This window comes from Chenopodium album, chromosome 23 (assembly GCF_948465745.1).
Source record: "Chenopodium album chromosome 23, dcCheAlbu1.1, whole genome shotgun sequence".
Classification (NCBI taxonomy): Eukaryota; Viridiplantae; Streptophyta; class Magnoliopsida; order Caryophyllales; family Amaranthaceae; genus Chenopodium; species Chenopodium album.
This window is the reverse complement of record NC_137856.1, coordinates 11,276,826-11,300,716: the sequence shown is the minus strand read 5'-3', so window position 1 is coordinate 11,300,716 and position 23,891 is coordinate 11,276,826. Positions and strand designations below refer to the sequence as shown.

Genomic DNA, 23,891 nt, shown 5'->3' with positions numbered 1-23,891 from the left:
ACGGCCAGATCTTCAGCCGGCCGGGGACCAGGTTTGGATGGTGTTTGTGGATGGTAGTGCAACAGCGACCGGGTGTGGTGCTGGTATCATATGTCAGTCTCCTGAAGGAGATAAGTTTGAGTACGCATTGAGATTTCAGTTCCAAGCGTCAAACAATGAAGCTGAGTACGAAGCATTGTTGGCCGGCCTAAGGATGTGTAAAGCGGCTGGGGCAACCAAAATTGAAGTATGCTCGGACTCCCGGCTAATAGTCCACCAGGTCAATGGTGGCTTCGAGGCCACGGAGCCGGCCATGATCACTACTAAAAATGAAGGTTTTTGCGACCGTCTCAAACGGTCGCAAAATATAGGGAAAACGGTCGCTAACAGTATTTGCGACCGTCAACGGTCGCAACAAGACGGTCGTAATTTTGATGGTCGCAAAAATTGAAAATTGTGACCGGTTGACGGTCGCAGATTTTTTAGCGACCGTTTTCCTAATTTCAACGACCGGTTGATAAACGGTCGCAATTTTTATTTATTGCGACTGTTTTATAGTCGGTCGCAAAAAAAATCAGATTGCGACCGTCTTGGCGGTCGCAAAAATTATTAAAAAAAACAAAAAAAACAGAATGTACTACCCTACCCAGCCCATCCCACTGCTATACACCCCACCAAAAACTTTTACCACCGCCGCCACCGCCGGCATCTCACCCTTAACAACCTTAACCCCCCACCACCACACTAAACTAACCCACAAAATCTGATTACATGTAGCTAGTGAAGGATGAGGCCGAGGGCCTAGAACATTTCTCTCTCAGACAAGTTCCTCGTTCAGAAAATCATCAAGCGGACGCACTCTCCAAGTTAGCTTCCTCGACATCATGTGACACTCCAAGATCAGTATTTTGGGAAGTAAAAGAGAAAAGGAGTATTGATGCCGAGCCCGTTCAGATAATAGATAGAAGTTCAACCTGGATGGATCGACGGAATTATTTCCTATTTAAAGGATGGAATTCTCCCGGACGATCCGAAAGAGAGTTGGCTAATGAAGAGGAGGGCGGCCTGGTTTGAGATGAAGGATGGGGAACTATTCAAAAAAGCTTTTGTGAAGCCATATCTTAAGTGCATAACACGTGAAAGAGGGCATGATGTGTTGGACGACCTCCATCAGGGACACTGTGGCTCTCATATTGGAGGACGAGCCTTGGCTGAAAAGGCTACACATCTGGGATATTACTGGCCGAGCCGGAAGACGGACGCCATTGCAAATGGTGAAAAAATGTGCCAAAGGTACCCTTATTCATCGGCCAGCAAATAGTCTCTCGGCCATAAGCAGTCCGCTCCCTTTTGCAAAATGGGGCATGGACATTTTAGGGCCGTATACTCCAGCGTCCGGCCAGAGACGATATGTATTAGTGGCTGTAGACTACTTCACTAACTGGGTTGAAGCCGAGGCCGTCCGGGGCATTAAATGAACGGATGTGTCAGCCTTTATATGGAAAAGCATAATCACTCGGTATGGGGTACCTCAGTCAATGGTATTTGACAATGGACCTCAGTTTGAGACGCGCCAACTAAAGAAATGGTTGGGGGACCAAGGCATAACTCATTGTTTTGCTTCGGTAGGCCGACCACAAGCCAATGGTCAAGTTGAGGCCTATAACAGGTTGATCTCAAATGGAATCAAGCGTAAACTTGAAAAAGTAGGCGGCCTATGGGCTGATGATTTGGTTAATGTGTTATGGTCCATACGGACAACAACAAAGAGTTTATGGAGCTGAAGCCGTACTCCCAATTGAAATGTACGAGCCCACTTTGCGGGTAATGCTATATGATGAATCGGCCAATTGGAGGCCATGAAGACCGCCCTAGATTTTCTTCCAGAAGTAGGGGCAATGCGACACTTAGACATGAAATATATTGTTTAAGGATGACAAGGGCATATAATTGCCGAGTGTCTAAGCGTCCGCTGAAGATGGGGGATCTGGTGCTGAGAAAAATGAAAGTTGTGGGACGTGCCAATGAGGACGGCAAGTTAACTCCAAACTGGGAGGGGCCATACTGAATCAGGGAAGAAGTCCGAGACGGCACATATCGCCTTGAAGCCATTGATGGCCGTTAGATCCCACGGACGTGGAACACTGACAATCTGAAAAAGTATCATGTTTAAGTTTTTCTCTTTAGTACTTAGCCAAAAATCTGTATATACAGCTTGGTCTGTCGACCGAGCCATGTAATTAAAGCCATACGGCCACAACAATGTAATTTTGACAAATTAATGAAAGTCAAGCATTGTTACTCTATGTTGTTATTTTACTTGTTCTTATGTGCATGTTATGATTTAAGCTGAAAGGCCGAGTGAAATCACTTACTAAGTTGCTTCCAACATAGCAACACGGCCTATCAAAGGCTTACTGAGTGGCCGAGGTAAAAAGGGTAGCAAGATTGCTTCCAATGAAGCAACCCGGCCACACAAAAATAAGAAAAAAAAGAGAGACTGACTGACTTAAGTCAGAAATGAATGTCCGTCCCAACCCAAGACGGACGATTAAGGCAAGGTATCCTAAACTTGTGTAATACAAGTGTCCTTTACAAATGGGGCAAGGGCATACCTAGGCACCTAGCCCAACTGAGCTAGAAATCTCTAAGTTGAGATAATACTTGGGATTTCTAGGGTGTGTCCGAGCGATAGTTTCAACGGACGACTCGCATAAAGCCAATTGAACGGCCAATTAAATTTAATTGATTCGGCGTTTCACCTAGTCCAAGGGCAATCATTACTATGATTTGATTAACTTGCTAGTTGTCATACCCTTGGTATAAAAACTACCAAGTTAATCAAACCACTTAGAGTATGGACTAGGCGAACACCGAATAAAGGGGCATACCCCTAGGTTCGTACGAAAAAGCATTCAAAAAGCATAAAATTGCGAAAAATTGCTAAGTATGAAACAGAAATAAAAAACTGCTCAAAAGGCGGACGAAATTTCATTAACATAAGACCGCACAGAAGGCGGCCGGAATGTTTACAATGCCGCTCAAATAGGCGAATTCAAAACAAAAACAAAAAAAAAAAGTACAATAAACGCTAAGTAAAGTGAAAGCTGATAAAGGAGAGCTGGAAAGCTGAGCAGACGGTTGCTGGAGGAACTGAGCTCTATTTAGCCGTATCATCTTTGGCAGGCTCCTCCACAGGCTTATCCCCCCTTGGCCGGGTCAGGGACGGACGTCTCATCATTTGGCTTCTCAGTGCCATCGTCCGCCTCCTCCTCCTCATCACCCTCTTCTTCCTCCTCGTCCTCTCCGGACTCGGGGGAAGTGAAAACTAGCTCTAGAGGGGGCTGGCCGGCCTTCTTTGCGTCTTCCCTGAGGTAGACATACTCAAGGCGCTTAGCAAAGCGCTCCTCATAATAGGCCGCCTCACCATCGGCCACCATTAGGTCGAAGACATCAAAGAAGTAAGCCTTAAGCCGCTCTTCTGCATTGTGCTCAATGCGGACGACTTCTTTAGCACTGGGCGGCCGAGCAGCTTTCAGCTGCTCAGTCAAGTCCGAGACGGACTTCTTCAAAGTTTCCACCTCGGCCTTCAGCGCGTCCGCTTCATCTAGAGCAAACTTAAGGTTGACCTGGGCCAAGGCCAACTCACTCTTCAGGCTCTCAGAAGCCTCAAAGCCCAACTTCCACTTTTCCTTCTCTAGGACGGCCTCGAACCTCTCCATTCTCATGGCCTCCCTGGCCAAGATCTCTTGTTCGAGAGCCTTGCCTAGTTTGACCAAATCTTCAGTTTGTCGCGCCGCCTTGTCGGACAGCGCGGTGATCTGGGTCTCCAGATGGACCCTTTGAATAGCGGTCGTCCCGGTCACGGCGTCCTCGGCCTTCCTCATCTCGAGCCAAGCTTGCTTCAGCCGTTCGTTTTCTTTGTCCTTCCATTCAAGGAAGGCGTTCAGGCGAAGGAAGAGCTGCGGACGGAAGAAAAAGAGTTAGCCAAATAATGAGAAAAGTATGCTAAGTGTTGGGGAAAAAGACTATGATATAAGGAAGAAGTAACTCGGCGCTACAGTTGAGCATGGGGCCGAGGAACCCCTCTTTGATTCCCCGCAGCTTGTCTCGCTGCGCTTGGGGAACCGCGCAAACCATGGCCTCTCGCATGGCCTTTCTGTCCGCACCAGTGAGTGAATGGCCGGGCAGCCTCATCTGCATCTCCTCTAAGATATCTGCGAACGGCTGTGCAAAAAGGTCAGCTAAAATATACAAGTAAAATAAATCAAGACGTACAAGAAGAAAGGAAGGAATAACTAACCAGTTGAGAAACTCAGAGGAGAGAGATTGAAGGGAGGGGGTGGCAGTGGAGCATCCCCCTCATTTGTCGAACGGCCAGCAGTGTCACTGGCCGACTGACTGGCATTTAACCAGTCAGATTTTTGAACTACCTCGACATGCGGAGTCGAGGTGGGGCCGGTCGTTTTTGCCGGGGACGACTTACCCCCATCGTCCGAATGGACGGACGTATCGTGGACCTAATCAGCAACAGGATCCACGGACTTGGAGGCCTCGCTTTGTACCAGCCGAGGTTGTTCTTCTTTGGACTGCGTTGTAGCAGTCTGCGACTTCGTCTTGGCCGCGGTTTTAGAAGGGGTCTTAGTAGCGACCGTCTTCCTCCTTTTAGATGCGTTCGCATCTAGAGTTGATGAAGTCGGCTGCTTCCTTCTTGCCCTTGGAGTGGGAGTGGCCAGTAAAAAATACAAGTGAAATCGTTAGAAAAAGGCACAAGACAATGAACTTGTCAGCGTCCGTGTGAAGTTGGGAAGGAGCTCCCTTCCAATATGCCTAAACGGACGAAGAGCGTCCGCGCAAAGCCAGGAAGTATGCTCCTCTCAATACAGCAAGGCGGACAACGAGAAAAGAAAAGAAAGACTCAAAAACTAAACAAGTATTTACCTCTTTGGCTTGCTCGTACATCTTTTGACGAGCCTTGTACCGAGCTAGGTCAATTTCGGACATTTCCACTTCTCCCTTTTGCTCAGGGTCAAGCATAGCGTACACCTCCGCTGTAAAAAGAAGAAGAAAGTGTTAGAATAATTTTCTAAGTAAAATCTTATGAGCGTACAAAGAATATATCTAAGCGTCCACCTTGGGGCAAATTCTGGTACAGGTCGTATGCAGACATAAAAGTAGTATTTCGGAGCCAATTGGATAGAGGAACCCAGCGGCGAGGAACGCGTACAGTCTTGCTACCCCGCTTGACCCTATTAACCTTGAAATATTCAAGTTGGTATTCTTGGCTGGGACGGACGGGTGGCTTGTCAGGCTTGTGATCCCCACTTCCGAGATGGATAGGCTCAGGATTGCACCTATTCATACGTAGGTTGAACTCCGCATCCTTAGTTTTGATGCGGTAGAAACGGTGCTTCCAGTCCCTCCATTTTCTAACACGGTCAACCACCACCATGTAATCTCTGGTTGAACTCTAGATGAGCCAACCGTCCGTGTCATTCTCCAGCCGCGTTAGTGAGTGCATCTCACAGAAAACGGCAAAGTCCGGTTTGAAGCCTTTGCAGATGCACGTCACAAAATACCCAAAAACATTTAACCAACTGTTTGGCGTCAGTTGGAAAAGAGCAATGTCATACTCGTCCAGCAACGTCCGGACGGAAGGATGAAGGGGAAAGCGAAGGCCCACATCCAAGGCGGCCCTGTACACGCAAAAGGATCTTTTGCGCGGCTTCTCTTCCTCCCAGGCGGCCACAACATGTGCCTTCCTAGGGACTTGAATCTCAAACCCCTTCCCAAGATGGAGGGATGTCTTGTACTTCTCAAATTTGTGATCTAAGAACTTCAAGGTCGTGCTACCCACCGTACATGCGTATGGATCCCTGAAGTTATCAATATTGGCGACGTCCTCTTCGGCCGCCGCCTCACCTTCGGTCGTCTCACCTTCGGCCTCTTTCTCAACTTCTTCTTCTTCCATTTGGTGAGAAGGAGCACTCCCAAACTCTAAAGACATCATCCTATCCAGGTCTGCTGCCTCAGCCGAGCTTCGACCTCTAGAGCTGAGTACGCCAATAGAAGAAGGGACGTTCTCCTCAACTAAAGGACGCTTGCCCTTGTCTTTGGCAGCGGCCGCCTCATTTCCCGAAGAAGGGGCCCTTGTCTTTGTCTTTTATTGAGATTCCTGTCCTTGGTATGTCCGCTCTGCCCTGTTGGAGCAGGGGTTGAGAGGAAGTAGGGACGGATGAACCAGCAGCGTCCGCCCCAGATTGGGAAGGATGGTCATTACAAAGTACCAGCTCGGCCTCATCCATGACCGTGCTGGCATATTGGGGGAACCTAAGTTCCAGGATTGGAGCGGACGAGGCACCTTGAGCTCTTTGGCGTTCCTCGAATGATGAAGTAACCTCCACGGCCAAGTGATGAGAGCCCGTGGAGGTAGTTGTATGTGTGGTGGAGGCGGTCTCCACATCGGAACTATTGGGATTGTTCGGGTCATAAGGGACCCTGGGGTGAACTAGACTGCCGTCTGGGTTCCTAGCCGCATGAATCTCACGCGTACGCATGGTTCTAGCCATATTCGCCTGTAGGGACAGAGAAGAACAAGTGGGGGTGAGTACGTACGCACTAGACATAGACTCACTCCAAGGAGTAGACAACTCTTCTCCGTCCACTCTAGACTCCTCAGTCCTAGGCGAACGGCCGGCCTCATGAGGAGAGTCGGATGAAGCCGAGTATGAATCCAGAATTGAAATAAAGAAAAAATACAAAGTAAAAGTAAAGAAAGAAGTTGTAGGCGGCCTACCTTTGTACGTGTTGAAAACCATGAAAATGTTCTTGGTGTTCTTGAAGATTGACCGGAAAACTCAAAAAACGTTCAAAAAACTCAAACTCACGACGGTTCTCTTGAAGATTTAGGGGGAGGATAACTTTTTCTCTCTAGAATGCTATGCCTTCTCTCTAGAATTCACTAATGAGTAAAGTGCCAAAATGAGATTTTACCTCCCATATTTACAGAATGAATTTATGGGGGCAAAATGGTAAAACCATCTTTCCCGCCTAGACATTCAAACGGTAACTCTTTGAAAAATTACTTGAAGAAAGAGACGGATGACGTTAGGGTTCCGTCAATTTAAGTGAAGATTCAGACGGACGAGTGACGGCACGTCTAAGCTCCCAGATGTCTAGTCCAAAGAAAGCTTTCAGACGGACGCAACCTGGCTGGAGTACCAGAGTGTACGCCTGAGTATTTGGACGTTCAGGTGAGTCAGGAAATAAGCTCACCCCAGAGTATGAGGATGTCCAGTCCCAAGTATGTGGACGTTCAGATGAGCAAGAAAATAAGCTCACCCCAGAGTATGAGGACGTCCAGTCCCAAGTATGTGGACGTTCAGATGAGCAAGAAAATAAGCTCACCCCAGAGTATGTGAACGTCCAGTCCTGATTATGTGGACGTCCAGATAAGCAAGAAAATAGGCTCACTCCAGAGTATGTGGACGTCCAGAGCAGAATATGTGGACGTCCAAGGCAGCTAGAAAGTAAGCCCAGTCCAAAGTATATGGACGTCCAGAACAGATGGGAGGTAAATCCAACCCAATGTACATGGACGTCCAGATAGAGGATCAGAGGAGGCGGCCAGTAAGCGTACGAGCCACCCCCTCTGAGGGGCAAATGTTTAGGGTAAAATAACCCCCAAGTACGTGGCCCAATCTTATAGCGACACGTGGCCCATTAAGAGGGCGACACGTGTCCCCATGAGAAGGCGACACGTGACCTCCTGATGGGATGACACGTGTCAGTTGCCCTAAGCAAAAATCGGAGCATCGGCAAGAAAAAAGGCCTTTATTACATCAGGACCAAATCCCGAGGAAAAACCTTGAAAGCTGCAAAACGACACCCTCCTTTGACACGTGGCTACCTCTGATTGCGCAGCCAATCATGTCACGGAGTTCTAGGGTACAAACCCTAGAGGGGCACATGTTCCCACCCCTATAAATACCCTAATCATTTATGATGGGAGGGGTGGATTGGGACATAACATAAAAAGAGCACTAAAAGAGCTCCAACTTCTCTCTACTTTCTCTCCCTAGCTTTTCCGATTCCCGATCTCTAACTTGATCGTCGGAGGCGAATATTCGTTGTTTTGCAGGTGTCCGCGTCTCGTTGTCAGAAGAACGTGAACAGTATCCGAGGAGATCACAAAATACCCCGAAACAGAAGGAACCTCAAATTTTGAGGTTGGAGAGTCATCCGCAGCGGCAAATAATAGGGAGAGGGGAAATTCTAACCCTCGAACCTTATTTCAAACACTTGGTTTAGGTGATTGGGCTATCCCACCACCGGAGCCGGTGTGCGTTCAAGAAGAAACAGGGGACAATACCCTGTTTCCGGAGGGGTTTGATCCTAATCTCCATCAACATCTCACGGGGCAAATTGAACACTCTACGGGGGTGTTTATTGGCGAATGGCTTCAGCAACAACAAAGCACTCACTAACAGCGCAATCTTAACAATAGTGAGGAAGGGGTAACTTCTGAAACATATGAGAATTTTTTAGAAGCTAACCATTTGAGTTTTGTTGAGTCAGAGAGATCTTTCATTCAAGCAATGGAAACTTACAGGGCAACTACGAGGAGGGTGTATCCAGCAGCTAGAACACCTTTCCTACCATACTCACCAAACACTTTCCCTTCTAATATGCCTAATTTGCCTATGGTTGAGTACGATCCTTCTAATTCACCAGCTTCTCCGACCGGGGACAATGAAAGAGGTCAGATGCCAATGATTAGTGTTGATAATGCTGCTCCTATTTCTCGCAAGTTTGACAGTGATGCTTCCTCTCGCAAAAGATTTCGAATGATGGATCGAATTCCTTCGAAATCTTGTGATGACAGTTTAATAAGGGAGGCATCCTATGACTTAGGATGGGTGGAAAAGAAAAGATTGAAGACTTTGAATCGATGTGCGGATAAAGGGGGCTTTAGTATATGGCATGAAGATGAAGATGGATTTTTGAGTTCAAATCGAAGGCGATCTCTAACATCGATATGGCACGGCAGTGGGGAGTGCGGATTAAGGAGCCACTCTTTGAAAATTTGGGAAAGAAAAGACAGAAATCAAGCTCGTCTTCAGCAAACTCGAGCCCTTCTAAGAAGCAACGTAGTGATGAGGTGACCTCGAATTTTCATGACTTTGATAGTGATATGGAGATTGAAGGTGCAACTGAAAATAATGAAGAACTAGGTGATTTCGGAGGAGAAGGGGCTGCACTAATTCAGCCACCAATGAACCCATGAAGGTCATTACTTGGAATTGTAGGGGATTAAATGACACACTATCCCCTACACATCCATATTTAGTGTGGTTATTAGCTACTAATTTGCCTACTTTTATGTTCATTTCCGAAACTAAAATGTCTTTTAATGATGTTAGTAAGTTAGTTGCGAAGTTTACTCCGAATTTTTCTTGCGGAGTAGACTCGGATGGTACAAAGGGGGGCTTAGCCTTGTTTAGTTGGTATTTGGGGAAGGTCTTTTGTGTTGCTTCCTCCCCAAAATTTATCTTTTGTAATGTTGTTGATGTTAATGGAAGTAGTAGGCATATTTTGTTTTTGTACGGAGCGTCTAAGGTCGAAGATAGACCTAGAGTATGGGATGAGATCGCAATTTTAATCTCTAATACTCCAAATGTGTTAATTATGAGAGACATAAATCAACTAGAGTACTATGGTGACAAGTTGGGAGGGTCATCATTAATCAAGGGATTGGATGTCTTTTTGGATTGGAGGTTTCAAACTAATCTTTTAGAAGTTCCGTTTATGGGGCCTCGCTACACTTGGTCAAATAAAAGAGTGGGATTGGAATTGATTATGGAACGGTTGGATAGACCATACACCTCTTCACAATGGTTTAATGATTACCTAGATGGTAGGGTGATCCATGAGCCAATTACGGTTTCTGATCATGCGGCAGTTATTTATGACACCAACAACCAGATTTCAAAATCTAATAGACCGTATCAAATTGAAACTTGGTGTTTGATCTTCCCGGAGATTAAAGACTTCATTGCGGAGGTTTGAAATTATCAATGCTCGGGATCTGTCATGTTCCAATTTCAGCAAAGATCGAAGTGGCTACGAAATAAAATAAAGAAATGGTGTTTGGATAATAAAAGAATATGGGGAATAAATTGGAGAATGTACTCGTCGAATCTCCAAGAGCAAGGAGATAGGGTGACTACTTTGGAACAAGGTAGTAAGTATGTGGAAGCCATCAATGAGACGATTGATCGAAGTAGTTTGGAATTTAAGTATTGGGAACAGCGCATGAAGGATAGGTGGATCAAGGAAGGGGATATTTCTTCAAAAATGATGTATGGGCGAGTGAAGATTAGACAGAAACGAAGGGAGATTGTAACTCTTAGGAAGGATGAGGAGAACTGGGTTCAAGGGCAGGAGAATTTAGAAACCCTATTTAGGGAAATTTTACAAGAGGTCTATAATCCTTCAACGGTCTCTTCGATAGTTATGAGTGAGAAAATTGATTTGGTGCTAAGAGAGCTTGAAATACCATCAATTGGATCTGAGGATGCTACTTTTTTAACTAGAGCCTTTACACACCAGGAAATTCGAAAAGCGATGTTCTCCATTAACAATTTAAAAGCACCAGGGCCGGATGGGTATATAGCGGAATTTTTTCACAAAAATTTGGAGGAGGAGGGCTCCTCAGTTGTTGCGTCGGTACAATCTTTCTTTTCTACAGGGTATCTTTTAAAGGAGTTCAATGCTTCGCTCCTTGTGATGATTCCAAAAGTGGAGTGCCCGGAACAGCCATCACAGTTTCGGCCTATTAGCCTTTGCAACACTATCTACAAATGCATAGCTAAATGTTTGGTGAATAGAATGAAATCTTTATTACCAAGCCTCATTACGGAGTATCAACATGCTTTTGTGCCGGGAAGGTATGTTGAGGATAATGTGATGCTTAGCCATGAGCTGTTGCATATGGTTAATACTAGTAATGGGATTTCTACAAAGGCAGCTATTAAGCTTGATATGTCCAAGGCTTATGATCAAGTGAATTGGGTCTTTCTTTTGAGGCTTCTGAAAGCCTATGGATTTTCGGAAAAGTGGATTCAGTGGATTTCTCAATGTATCTCGACGGTTACTTATAAGACTTTCGTTAACGGGCAGGTTTCGGAGATGTTTAAGCCGGACTGTGGGCTACGCGACAGGGTGACCCTCTTTCCCCATACTTGTTTCTTTTCTGCATGGATATTTTATCTAGAATGTTGTCTATGGCGGAGAATATTAACCTGATTAAAAAGGCTAAGAGTAACGCGGCGGTCGCCTTTGATTTCCCATCTTTTTTCGCAGACGATGCAATGCTGTTCTTTCATGCAACTTCTACAGCGTGCCAAAATATGGGGGATATACTATCTAGATTTGGGGAAATATCAGGGCAACAGTTGAACCTGAATAAATCTTTTGTAAGGTTTAGCAGGCTTGCTCACATGAACGAAATCGATAATCTAAAAACCATTTTAAGAATCGGTCAGGTCACTGTTATGGAACGACATTTGGGTGCTCCAATTGACTTCACGGTGAGGAAATTGGATGCTTTCAAGTACCTGATTGATAAGGTGGCTAATAGAATCCTCTCCTGGGCAGCACTTCACTTGTCATAGTCGGTAAAGCTCATTCTAATAAACACTGTTCTAATAAGCATCTATTCACATGTGATGAAGTGTTTTAAGTTGCCAACTTCGATCACCAATAGAATCGATTCCCTAATTGCAAGGTTCTGGTGGGGAAATAAAGGGGCAAAGGGTATTCACTGGGTTAAACGGAAGGTTATTAAAAGACCGAAGGGTATGGGCGGTTTAGGGATTAGGTCTATGGCTTTTTTAAATGATGCTCTCTTGTTCAAACAAGTCTCGCGGATGCATTGTAACCCCCAGTTGTTGGTGGCTAGAACTATGGATCCAGATCATAATTGCTCTTTGTGTACGGGAAGTGTTAGAACAAGTCTGCGTGGGAATGCTTCATGGGGCAGGCGGGGTTTGTTTAATGTGGGGAATAATATGGTTCGAGGTTATGAATGGAAGATAGTACTAGTAGAATAAATGTAATGGGAAGCCCCAAATGGCAAGCGGTTTTGCAATTCCGCTTGCAATGTTGTAAATGGCAAGCGGTTTAGGATGAACCGCTTGCCAAATTGTAAATGGCAAGCGGTTTAGGGTGAACCGCTTGCCAAATTGTAAATGGCAAGCGGTTTGGAACATGAACCGCTTGCCATTTCTTTAAAAAACCCTAATTCTCACGCTCTCTCTCCTCCTCCTCTATATTTCTCACGCTCTCTCTCCTCCTCCCCTCAGTTTTCACGTTCTCTCTCCTCCTCCTCTCTATTTCTCACGTTCTCTCTCCTCCACCGATCCCTTCCATTTTCACGCCCTCACTCTCTCCAACTCTCCTCCATCTCCTTCTCTTTCTTCTCTCATCTCCGTTCTCCATCTCCATGAGTTATAATTTCATTGCTTCTTAGTCTGGTGGTGGTGCGACCATCGAAAAATTCGACCAACGACCATATTTTCGAGCAAATTCGAGCATAGACCATCCTTTTCGAGCAAATTCGAGTTTAGACCATAATTTTCGAGTTTTTTATGTCAAATTCGACCATAAAAACTCTAGATCTAGAGTTTTCTTGGTCGAATTTGACCCTTAAAACCCAAATTTCAAGCCAATTTCGATGTTATGGTGGAATTCATGGTCATTTTTTATTTTTTTAAATTTTTTTTTAATTTTATGGTGATGTGTGGTTGAATTGATTTGTTTCAAGCCGATCTGGTGTTGGTGGGGGTTTTGGTGGGGGTCGTGGTGGGCGAAGTAGGTTGGGATCTGGTGTTGGTGGGGGTTTTGGTGGGGGTCTTGGTGGGCGAATGGGCTGGGATCTGATGGATGGTGGGGGTCGTTTTACGCGAAAATGGGTGGGATTTGGTGGTGGTGCGCGTGCATGGACGGTGGTGGTGCGCGTGCATGGACGGTGGTGGTGGTGGAGCAAGTGAACAAGAGTTGTTGTTGTTGTTTTTTTTTTTTTTTTTTTTTTTTTTGTTAATCAAGCTGTTGTATTATTTTTATTACTTGTATTAATTTTTTTTTTTATGAAATGTAATACTTACAAGTTACAACAATTAATTAATTTATCTAAATATTATTGGTATTACATATAGTTTGTTCGTGTATCAATTTTAGTGAAAAACACCAAAAAAAAAAAAAAATTTATAGCCATAATGGGCAGCGGTTTGGCGCCAAAACCGCTGCCCATTCACTACAAATGGCAAGTGGTTCTGAACCGCTTGCCATGTAAAAGGCTAATGGCAAGCCCCCTAATAGCATGCGGTTCAGATTCGCTTCCCATTAGGGGGTTTGAACCGCTTGCCATTACATATTTTCTACTAGTGTAGGGAACGGTGAGAAGGTGAAGGTTGCGAATATGAGATGGGTGCAGGGAGCACCTCCAGTGTTCAAGTCTAACCAACTGCTGAGAGGGGTGGGGTCAGGGAGAGTGAAAGACTTGATTTCTCAGGAGAGCAATTCCTGGAATGTGGCACTTATTAGAGAAAGGTTTGAATGGGATACAGCACAAAAGATTTTAGAGATGGAATTGCCTTCTTCTGAGGAGAAGGATATGTTGTACTGGGGGCACCATGCCTCTGGGCTGTACACTGTGAAGACTGGCTACGCTTTTCTAATGAACGGCTTATTATTGCACCATGAGTATGGTTCAAACTTTACCTTTTACAAACTCACCTGGAAGCTAAATGTACCGCCAAAATGGAGCTTATTCCTTTGGAAGCTAGTGATGAATGGTTTGGCGGTCAAGTCGAACCTAGTACGACGAGGCATAGATATAGAGGCTTCTTGTGACTCTTGTGGGCTGGAACAAGAGGACGATCAACATCTTTTTAGGATGTGCTCTTTTGCGAAGTATGCTTGGCTTAATTGCCCTCTGCATATTTCCTCCAAAATTGATGAATCTACTCCTTTGGGACACTGGATTCAGAAATATATCCTGCTATTTCACAGCGAGGATGGTAAGACAAGTGAACGAATAATTGTGTTCATTGGGGTTCTTTGGAGTCTATGGTTAACTAGAAATGGAAGAGTTTTTAGTAATGAAGGAGGGTATCTTGCAGATCTGTTCAGAAATTACAAAACGTCAATGCGTGACTTATCTATTTGGCGACATACGAATGGTTGTGTCGAGAATAGAGTGAAGGATACCATGTTAAATGGGATGCCACCTGGGTTTGAGAGAGTAAACATAGGATGTGATAAGGAGGATATTACTGATCCAACTGATGATAGGTTAGAATTGATTATAATGGTGGATGGCTCTTGGAAAAAGAGTAATGGACATGCAGGCATGGGATGGGCTTATTCAGTCGATAATAATATTTTTATGGATGGATGTGGTAATTTTGGTACGACGCTATCTGCTCTACATGCAGAACTTTTGGCTTGTGTGGCTGCACTTAAATGGGCAAGAACGAGAGGTCACCGACGAATTTTTTTGTACATTGACTCACTAGCTATTATTCACTTAATACAACAACCAAGAAGAAGGTAGATACGAATGCTATGGACAATTCAAGAGTTACTACAGGAAGGAAATCGATTTTGCACTTGCCTTACTTGGAAAGTTACCCGGGAACAGATTGCAGAAGCACATGTTATTGCTAATAGGTGTAGGGTAGACTTAATTAGTTTCTCGTACTAGCTTTTCTTTTAATTTGTTGTTGTCAAAAAAAAAAAAAGAAACAAACATGACCCTCTTTTTTGCATTTAGCCGCAACAATGACAATCATCATCAACATTATTGCAACCAAAAGCAACATTTCCTTAACATTTTTCTTTTTTCCAACATTGTTTGGGTGTGTTTTTTTCTTTTTTCTTATTAATAATATAATGTTATTATCAAATAAATAAATTATATCACTACTAAAATAGTTTTCTAAAGCAATGTCTTTAAGATCAAGTGAATCGCCAATTTTCTCGGCATAAAATGATTAGAATAAACAAGATTTAATTTACTATTTCAATGGATATAAATCCTCTAAAAAAAACTATTTAAATGGATAATTTTTACCTGGTTTTCTAGAAGAAAAAAAAACAATTGATAATTTGACTACTTTAATTACTACTTGTATATTTCTTGAAATCCTATATATATTAGGCTTTTTCCCTTTTATTTAAACCAAACTAAGTGTATGCAATTCATGGGATATTGACACATATTATAGAAAAATTAAAAGATCTACGAATACATTATACAATAATCATTAGTTTTTCTTACAAAACTATTTTGTGGGAATGATATATTCCTTATATACATCCTTTAAGATATGTTGGTGGTCGTATTAACGTAACATTGTCAACTGATGTGCCTTATGATTTTAGTAAAAAAAAATTAATATTTTTTTCTAAAATATATAATTAAATTCCAAAATATATAAGTAACTTTTATCAAAAGCTAATTATTAGAGTCGTTAGACAAAATAAGGATAATCACTTAAGATGAAATTAAAGAAGTTGAAGAGAAATTTTTTTTTTCTTTCTTTCTAAGAAAGGCAAAATTTTATTAATCACAAAAGAAAGAAATTACACCGAGGTTACTGAACCTCTAGGCATAAGCCCCTGAGCCAATCAAGCTCACTAACCTTAATCTTTTTTTCAAGACGAATAAAAAAATGACATGTGTCGAAACGTGGATAAATAATTTTCTACCATTTTTATATACTTTTTTTCAAATTGTCTTAGGAAATTTTTAATTAACTATAATATTTTCTTTCTTACTTTACCATTATATAGATACTATTTATTTTAAAGAATAGAATAATAACCTTATTTATATAACGAGTAATGGAATCGGGAAGAACGCACTAACCAGTTAAGTTATACTTCGTATATGTATACAATAGTAAATAAAACACTGCAATTTTATATGCTTTTTCCACTTGGGATCTTGAGAGATTTAATGTAACATGGAATAATCTAGTATTTACACAATTTTAGTAAAATAGTCATGTGGTCTATATTAGATTCGTCACGACTTCAAAATTTTCAAATAATTATCTCTCTCTCTCTCTCTCTCTCTCTCTCTCTCTCTCTTTTTATTTTATTTTTTATTTTTTTTTACTCCGTATTATATTGCTTTTGAGATAGTTACAATGTTGTTTTGAAAACTATGCAAAAATCAAATCGACTAAAAAACGTAGGGAAATTCTCTTTTGTAAACTCAGGCTCAGTGATAAATTATTAAAAACTTATTATTATTGGTAAACTTTAATTTGTTTTAATTATTCAATGGTGAACTTAATGAAAGTATAAGCTTAACTCTGGTTAATTAAATACTTAATGACTAATTTAACCTTAATCCTCAATTATACCTTTCCCCCAAATAATACAACCCACTTCCCAGCAACCAGAACCACTGCCATCGCCATCACCACCAGACTTACCATCCAACTGTCGACATCACCACCAATAACCAACCCAACCCGTCGCAGCCCCACCCCTCCCTCACCATGTGTCATTATGCCGAAATCTCATTAGAAAAAAATACCGACGGCGCAACATTTCCCGACGATTCTTTGGCGACGACAATCGACGATCCTTCTTCTTCGTTGGATCTCTAATTTCTGAAATTTTCGCCCTAATTTTCCCAAATTCAAATGCAAGCTTACTCAATTTTTAAGGTTTGATTTTCTGTTTTTTAATTTTATTTGGGGACAATAATTTAGTAATAAACCCCAAATTCAACCCTAAGTACACCACAAAGGGAATTACAATAATTTAAAGGAGGAATTGCAGAAATTGGGGAGATTTTGAGCCAAAATTCATCCTCTAGGGAGGAGAAATTGAGGATTTTACGGATTGTTGGAGAGGGGGTGGTGGTGGTAGTTCAAGGGGAAGGAGAGACGCGGCAGGGATGGGGGAGGTCGGCGCATGGACGAGGGGAAGGCTGGGTGGGAGCCGTCGTGGGTTGGGGCGGGGGAAAGGTGGCTGGCTGGTGGTGATTGAGTGGGAGCTTGAAAGTGAAAAAGGTAAGGAGGAAGAAAGAGGGGGATGAAGATGATGATAGGTTTGAGTGTGGGCATTATAGGAATTTGAGTGTATTAAGTGGGGACATTTTAGGAATTTTAATTTTTGTTTTAAAAAAAATTAAATCATGGTTAAGCAATTACTTGAAATAATCATTAATCTTACCATTGAATTGGCAAAGTCTACAATTTTGACTATGACATCGTATGCAATGCAAGCAGCCAAGCTTCCCTGTAGGCGTTCTTTGAAGTGCGCCTACGTTAAAGCATGTTATGAATATGCTTGACACTCATTGGAAGTGAGAATTGACATTACGATTAGGGACAACGATTAGGGACAAGGACAGTAGGGAGCCGCCAACGAGTTTGTAAGGAACTTGTAAATCGTTCACGGATGATTATAAGGCAACCACGAAAAGGGACAACGAAAGGCAACAACGATTGACCCGAGAAGGTTACACCCCATTCATAATCCATGAGATTACTAACTCCATATGGTTCGAAACCACGAAAGGAGGATCGGGGATGATGGTACGAAGTGAGTCATGGAGTCACATTCGCCCAACGCCCGTATTGCCTCTACTCGATTCTTATTGTAAAAAGTATTCATGTGATCTCAAAGGCATACTAACAAAATATTCAATTCGCTCTAAACTATTATTATGCTAAATTGGTTGAATGTTAATGCAACATATAATTCTAAAATATTTGTTATCACTTCAATTTAGTAACAAGATTGAAGGAACCTAAATCGGTTGTCCAAATAATCTTATTAGTTGTGATTTTCAATTACATATTCCCTTTAAACATGCAATATGGTAATCATAAATAATAATAGAAATCAACATTAATATTAGAATCAAGTTAATAATAAATAATTAGTCAAATAAAATTTTAATAACACAAATCATGATATTAGCAATAAGAAATAATAATAAGAGTAATTAAGTGATTAATTACTCACTTTCTGCGTTTCCTTGAATTGCTACATCATGAATAAATTGTTAGTTACTATAATAAAAATATAATCAAATTGAAATTAAATTAAATAATGTAGAGTTGATATGGTGCAAATCCTTAGTTAATTCTACATTTCACGCCGTGGTTTAAGGACGAAACCTCGGGTGTTGTATGGACTCCTCGGAGTGCTTAAGGAAGGAATGATGGAAGAATATGGTGGCTAGAAATTAGGTTTAAGCAAGAGAGAGAGAGAGAAGAGAGAAGGTTTTTGGTGTATAAGAGAGGAAGAAAGAATGATTTGGTGATCAAGATTGTTGATGATTCAAAAAGGGGTGGTATGACCTCTATTTATAAAGAAAAAAGAGGGTCAAAGAATCAAGAAAAGATCGAGTTCGAATCGGAATAAAACTCTTGCGATAGACAGTGGCTTTTGTTTTTATCATATCTTTTGATCCAAAAATCGAAATAAGATAAATGATATGTCGTTGGAAAGCTGTTGAAGTCTACTTTCTAAACCAATTGGAATCAGATTAAAATATTTTGTAGAATAAAGATATGGCCAAAATAGTGAGACGGTGTAAGTTTTTGATAGAGTTTGATATTTCATTCATATCTTTTTCGTTATAGCTCGGAATCAATATTATAATATATAATTGGTAAGATAATTTCAAGAGCTATCCAACCAACTAAGATTTAGATAAAAACTATGAGGCACGAAAATAATTTTTGACTTTCTTTGAACGTCTTTCAATTCGAATTGAATTACTAGAGGAGTTTTATTCCATTTCAAACTCTTTCATCTTATCTTTTCAAAAAGGATAATCAGGATCTTTTAGAAGCTTCCAATTAATTCTAATTGGTTAACCAATGAGATTAAATCCTTTGGACCTTCCACATGATCATTGGGTTGTAGGTAAGGTGAGCTTAGGTTCGGTTTAGACCTAGTTTTTTGCCATAATTTATTTGTTATAACTCAGATTTGGGCTTATGATATATCGTTTGAATGCTCTTTACAAGCCCCATCCAACCATTCAATAATTGGACCCATATTATGGACCAAAATAAACTGCTATAAACGTTTTTATAAAAAGGACACGAAATGATTAATTTTAAGGACACGAAATGAATTATTTTGGGTTTATAGCCACGAAAAGAGGAAAATAATTTATGGTTTGGGGAAATGGGCTAGGAATTGGGTTGGTTTATCAAATTTATTGGAATTTAATATGGATTTAAGCACTCCAAAGATTAAATACTCGACCCGACCAATAATGGCGGTGAAAGGTTGTTCATCATCGGGTTTGGTTTTGGGGAGACATTTTTAGGTGTCTATATTCCTCGTACTATTTGTGATGACATTGACAAGAGAATAGAAGGTTTGTATGGGGTGGGGATGAGGAAAAACGAAGGATACACCTCCTGTCTTGGGAGTGCCTTTAAAAACCGAGAGACCAAGGAGGGCTAGGTATGAGATCATCTCGTCAAGCGAATGAAGCGTTCCTTTCAAAATTAGGGTGGAGAATGATCACGGAACCACATTCTCTATGGTCAAGTGTGTTAAGAAGTAAGTATTGTAAAGGGAGGTGTGACATAGACATGTTTTGAACCAAAAACAAATATGTCGAATGTTTGGCATAGCATAACTGAAAGTGCTAAGTACTTATGGGAGGGATCACGAGTTGTTGTAAGTACAGGGGCGACTACCCTGTTTTGGGACCATAGATGGGCTGATAACTCTACTTTACGCGATTTGTCTATAGCTGAAATCCCTCGGGAAGTAGATGGTGCCACAATAGCTGAGATGTAGGATGCGTCTGGATGCTAGAAATGGAACCTATTCGCAGACCTGCTCCCCCATTATGTGCTGAAATTAATTGATTCTTATGAGCTTAAGACTGACTCGTCAATAGGGGACCTGATGTATTGGGGTAAATCTCTAAATGTCAAATTCACGATTAAATCAGCTATGGCTAGTATTCGAAGAGATAACATTAAATAAGAGGATGGAAGTTGGGATCTTGTGTGGTGAGTTCGTGTTTAGCAGAGAGCTCGAGTTTTTATGTGGATTGCTATGCATGATCGTGTCATGTGTAATGTTAATCGGTTCAAGTGTGGACTTAGTGATGATCCCACTTGTAAGCTCTGCAATCATGGCGAGGAATCAACACTCCACATTCCTAGAGACTGTAAAGCAGCCGTGAGGTTTGGAGACAAGTAGGAGGTCCAGCTTTAACAAGCAATTTCAAAACTGGAAGCTTGCAACAATGGATTGTTCGAAATATTAAGGTACAAAGCCATAACTCCCTCTCTCCAGAAATTTGGCCAACCTATTTTGCAATTGTTTTGTGGTGGATTTGGAGATGGAGAAATTGTATGGTGTTCAATAAAACACATGGGATCCCTATTGATGTGAAGCAATTTCTCTTGGGAAAATTTGAAGAGGTGTGGAAGGTATTGGGAGATGATAATTTAAACACCAACAATAGCGCAAGAAAAGAAATAAATATGAGGAGATGGATTTCACCTCCTTGTGGTTGGCTGACCTTGAATACAGATGGTGCGGCAAAAGGTACGCTTGGAGATGCAGGTGGAGGGGGGCTGATTAAGACTTGCAAAGGGAAAATGGTGTATGGTTGTTCAATTCGATTTGGGGTTTGCTCTGCCTTTAGGGATGAAGTGTTAGAATTGGAATATGGCATAAATCAAGCAAAGAGATTGAAGGTGACAAAGCTTAAAGTGCAAAGTGATAACCAAGCCTTGGTATTAGCACTTAAAAATGAAGATTTGTCTAATGGTGAGTGTGTTCATCACATCAGGAAATGTAAGAAGTTATTGGCAGAAGAACATTGGCAAGTAGAAGTGTAGGCACCCATTTGTGTCTCCCCAAAAACAAACCCAGTGATGAATACCTTTCGCGTCGAACCATAATCGAATAAGGTGAAAGTGTGAAAAGTCTAGTGTTGCGGTTAGTTTTTATTAAAATTCTTCTTTCTGTTTTCGAAAACCTACTCTATCTTATAAAAACGTCCAATCAAGTTTAGTTTGGTCCACGATAAGGGTCCAATAATGGTGTAGTTGGATGGGGCTTGAAAAGACCTTTCCAATGATATATTATAAGCCCAATTCTGATGAATAATGAGGAAGTGATGGCCAAAATACTAAATTGGGCCCAAACCGGATTTTACCTACGACCCAATGATCATGAGGAGGGTCCAAAGGTTTAATCTTATTCCTAAACTAATTAGGATTGATTAGAATCTTCTATAAAATTCTAAAAGATCTTATTTATCCTTTTTTGAAAAGATAAGATCAAGGAATTTTATTTAAATATAAGCTTTCCTTTTTTAAAACTTTCCTTTTTTAAGTCCTAATTCTATTCGAATTTAAAGTTGTTCAAAGATAGTCAGATATTATTTTCGTGCCTTATATTTTTTATCCAAATTTTATATGGTTGGATAGATCTTGAAATTATCTTTCGAACGATATATTATAATATTAATTCCGAGCTATAACGAAAAAGATATGAAAGGAATACGAAATTATCTACAAAAGATTTTAATCTGATTCAATTCCAATTGGGTTGGAAAGTAGACTTCGAGAGCTTTCCAAAGACATATTATATGCCTTATTTGGACTTCTTGATCAAAAGATATGATAAAAACAAAATTCGCAAAAACTGCTGTCTACGAGTTTTATTTCGATTCGAATTTGGATTATTTTCTTTATTCTTTGACTATCTTTTTTCCTATAAATAGAGGTCATATCTCCCCTTTTTCAAACAATCTACAATCATCAACAATCATTAATTCTCTCTATTCTTTCTCTAAGCAATATAGCTTATTCTTTCCTTCTCGTTTTCTAAACCCACCTTTTACAAACACAATTCCGCATACACAAGATATAGAAACACCTAGCCAAGTTTGAAGTTGTCTTCGCCCTAGACGTGAAAGGTTGATAATTCTCGAGGGTTTGGTCCAAATCTAGGTCAAACTTTATTTAATTTGATTTTAACTTAATTCTTTAATTATTCTTTATTATTTTCATTGAAGTTTACTAACTTGTGTATTTTGTTATTAGAAATAGGTACGAGGCTTCAAAGTAAGTAGATTAGCTTACTCCCTATTTTATTTTCAATGTAGAAAGCATGCTTAGATTTGATTAATTCCTAGTATCATGTTAGGATGCTATTTATTGCTTTCTAGTTTCATGTTTAGGGTGCCTCTTATTATTTCTAATATCATATATCATGTTAGTACCATGTTAGGTTTAAAGCTTTGATCTTTAATGTTTAGTGACATGCTAGGGTTTGTTATCAATCTTGTTAGTATCATGCCTAGGATCTTGCTATTATATTTAAGCTTTATTATTAACATGATTATTGTTATGATGATTATTATTATTATGTTGCTTGATATTATTTATATTATTTTTATTGCTTGATCACGCCTTTTATGCATGTTAAAGGGAATTTGTACTTGAAATCACGCTTAATAAGATAATTAATAATTTGGTTTAGGCTAATATGATTTTAATTCAAGTGATCGCCAATAATAGAATTATTTGTGCATTAATATTCAACCAACATAGATAAACAGGTTTAGGGTTAACCTAATATTTGCATGCTAGTAAAAAAGTGCACATGAATACAAGTAGAATAAAGTAGAGGCCTATTTTATAGGGCGAGCCCTTTCTTTTGTAGATTGGATTCGTACCCTCATCCCCGAACCCTATTTGGTTCAAGACCTTATGGAGTTGACGATCTCCCGGATCGTTTAAGGGGTGTAACCTTCACCTCGTGATTGGTTTACAAGCTCCTAAAACTTGTTGGCAACTCTTTTGCTCTAGCTTTCTTCCCTTTGGAACGCCACCATACTTTAATGTATGATCACAGTGGGGTTCAAGCTTGGGGTTATAGTGCTTGAAATATTCCCTACAAGAAGTGATGCATATTTATCGAGAGGGAAATAGAGCCGTAGATTGGCTCACCAATCAAGGAGTCATCTAGAACAACAAAGTAGAGTTGATTCAATTCCCGGCCTTAGCTTTAGGTCGTATTTTACATGATGATAGTGTTGGTGTGGCTTTCTCTCGGTCTGTCCCACCGTAGTTTTTATTTCTGTTTTTTCATTTATGGGGCCTAGCCCTTCGTGAGCACCCAAAAAAAATGAATTAGGAATGATATAAGAATTTACCAATAATAATTTATTTTTTAATAGTTTACCACTAAGAAAATTGTGTGCTTCGGTTTTTTTTTTTTTTTTTTTTTTGGGAAAATTTGACTTTTGTTACCACTAAAATACACTACTTTGACTTTTGCAACCCATCCAAATTTTTATTCTACTTTACTATCACTAAAAAGAAAAAAAGCATAGGTTTGCTACCACACTTAACATAATTGGTTAATATTTCCGTTAGTAGAGCCCAACCACTGCACCCTCACTGATAGCCCCCTCCCCCCACCCCGTGCCAGAAGTCGACGCTCAAATTATCCCCGGCACGGCGACACCCACCCCTCTCCCTTTCCCCCACCCACGGCACCGGCGATCCCCACTCACCTAATAATAATAATATAATGGGAAAACTCAATAAAGAAATACACTTCATCAAATTTATCAACTCTTAAATTAGCGTTAAAAACTTTTGTTGATGCCTTAATTATAAAGGAAACAATAAATTTGGGAACTTTGGCTTTAAATGTTGATTTCTCATAGATTTGCAGTTTTTCCCCACTTTTCAGAAAAAGAAGAAAATTAGGAAAACGGGATAAAGAAGATGCTTGATTAGGAAACTCTAAATTCGATGTTGGTTTCCTGGATATTACGGGCTATTGAACCTAAAATTGCGGCATCAATACCCTATTTT

The 23,891-nt window shown here is 40.8% G+C and overlaps 1 protein-coding gene across 1 annotated transcript; it reads left to right on the top strand.

Annotated features, from left to right (window-relative positions):
• Positions 1–13,459: 13,459 nt before the first annotated feature.
• LOC145607026 (uncharacterized) lies at positions 13,460–14,596 on the top strand. The gene has a single exon (XM_081662814.1). The coding sequence runs from the start codon at positions 13,460–13,462 to the stop codon at positions 14,594–14,596; it is 1,137 nt and encodes a 378-aa protein (XP_081518940.1).
• The last annotated feature ends 9,295 nt before the right edge of the window (positions 14,597–23,891 follow it).

What these genes read in the sequence shown, in the direction of transcription:
- LOC145607026 (XM_081662814.1), top strand. Translation starts at nt 13,460, where the DNA reads ATGAGATGGGTGCAGGGAGCACCTCCAGTGTTCAAGTCTAACCAACTG.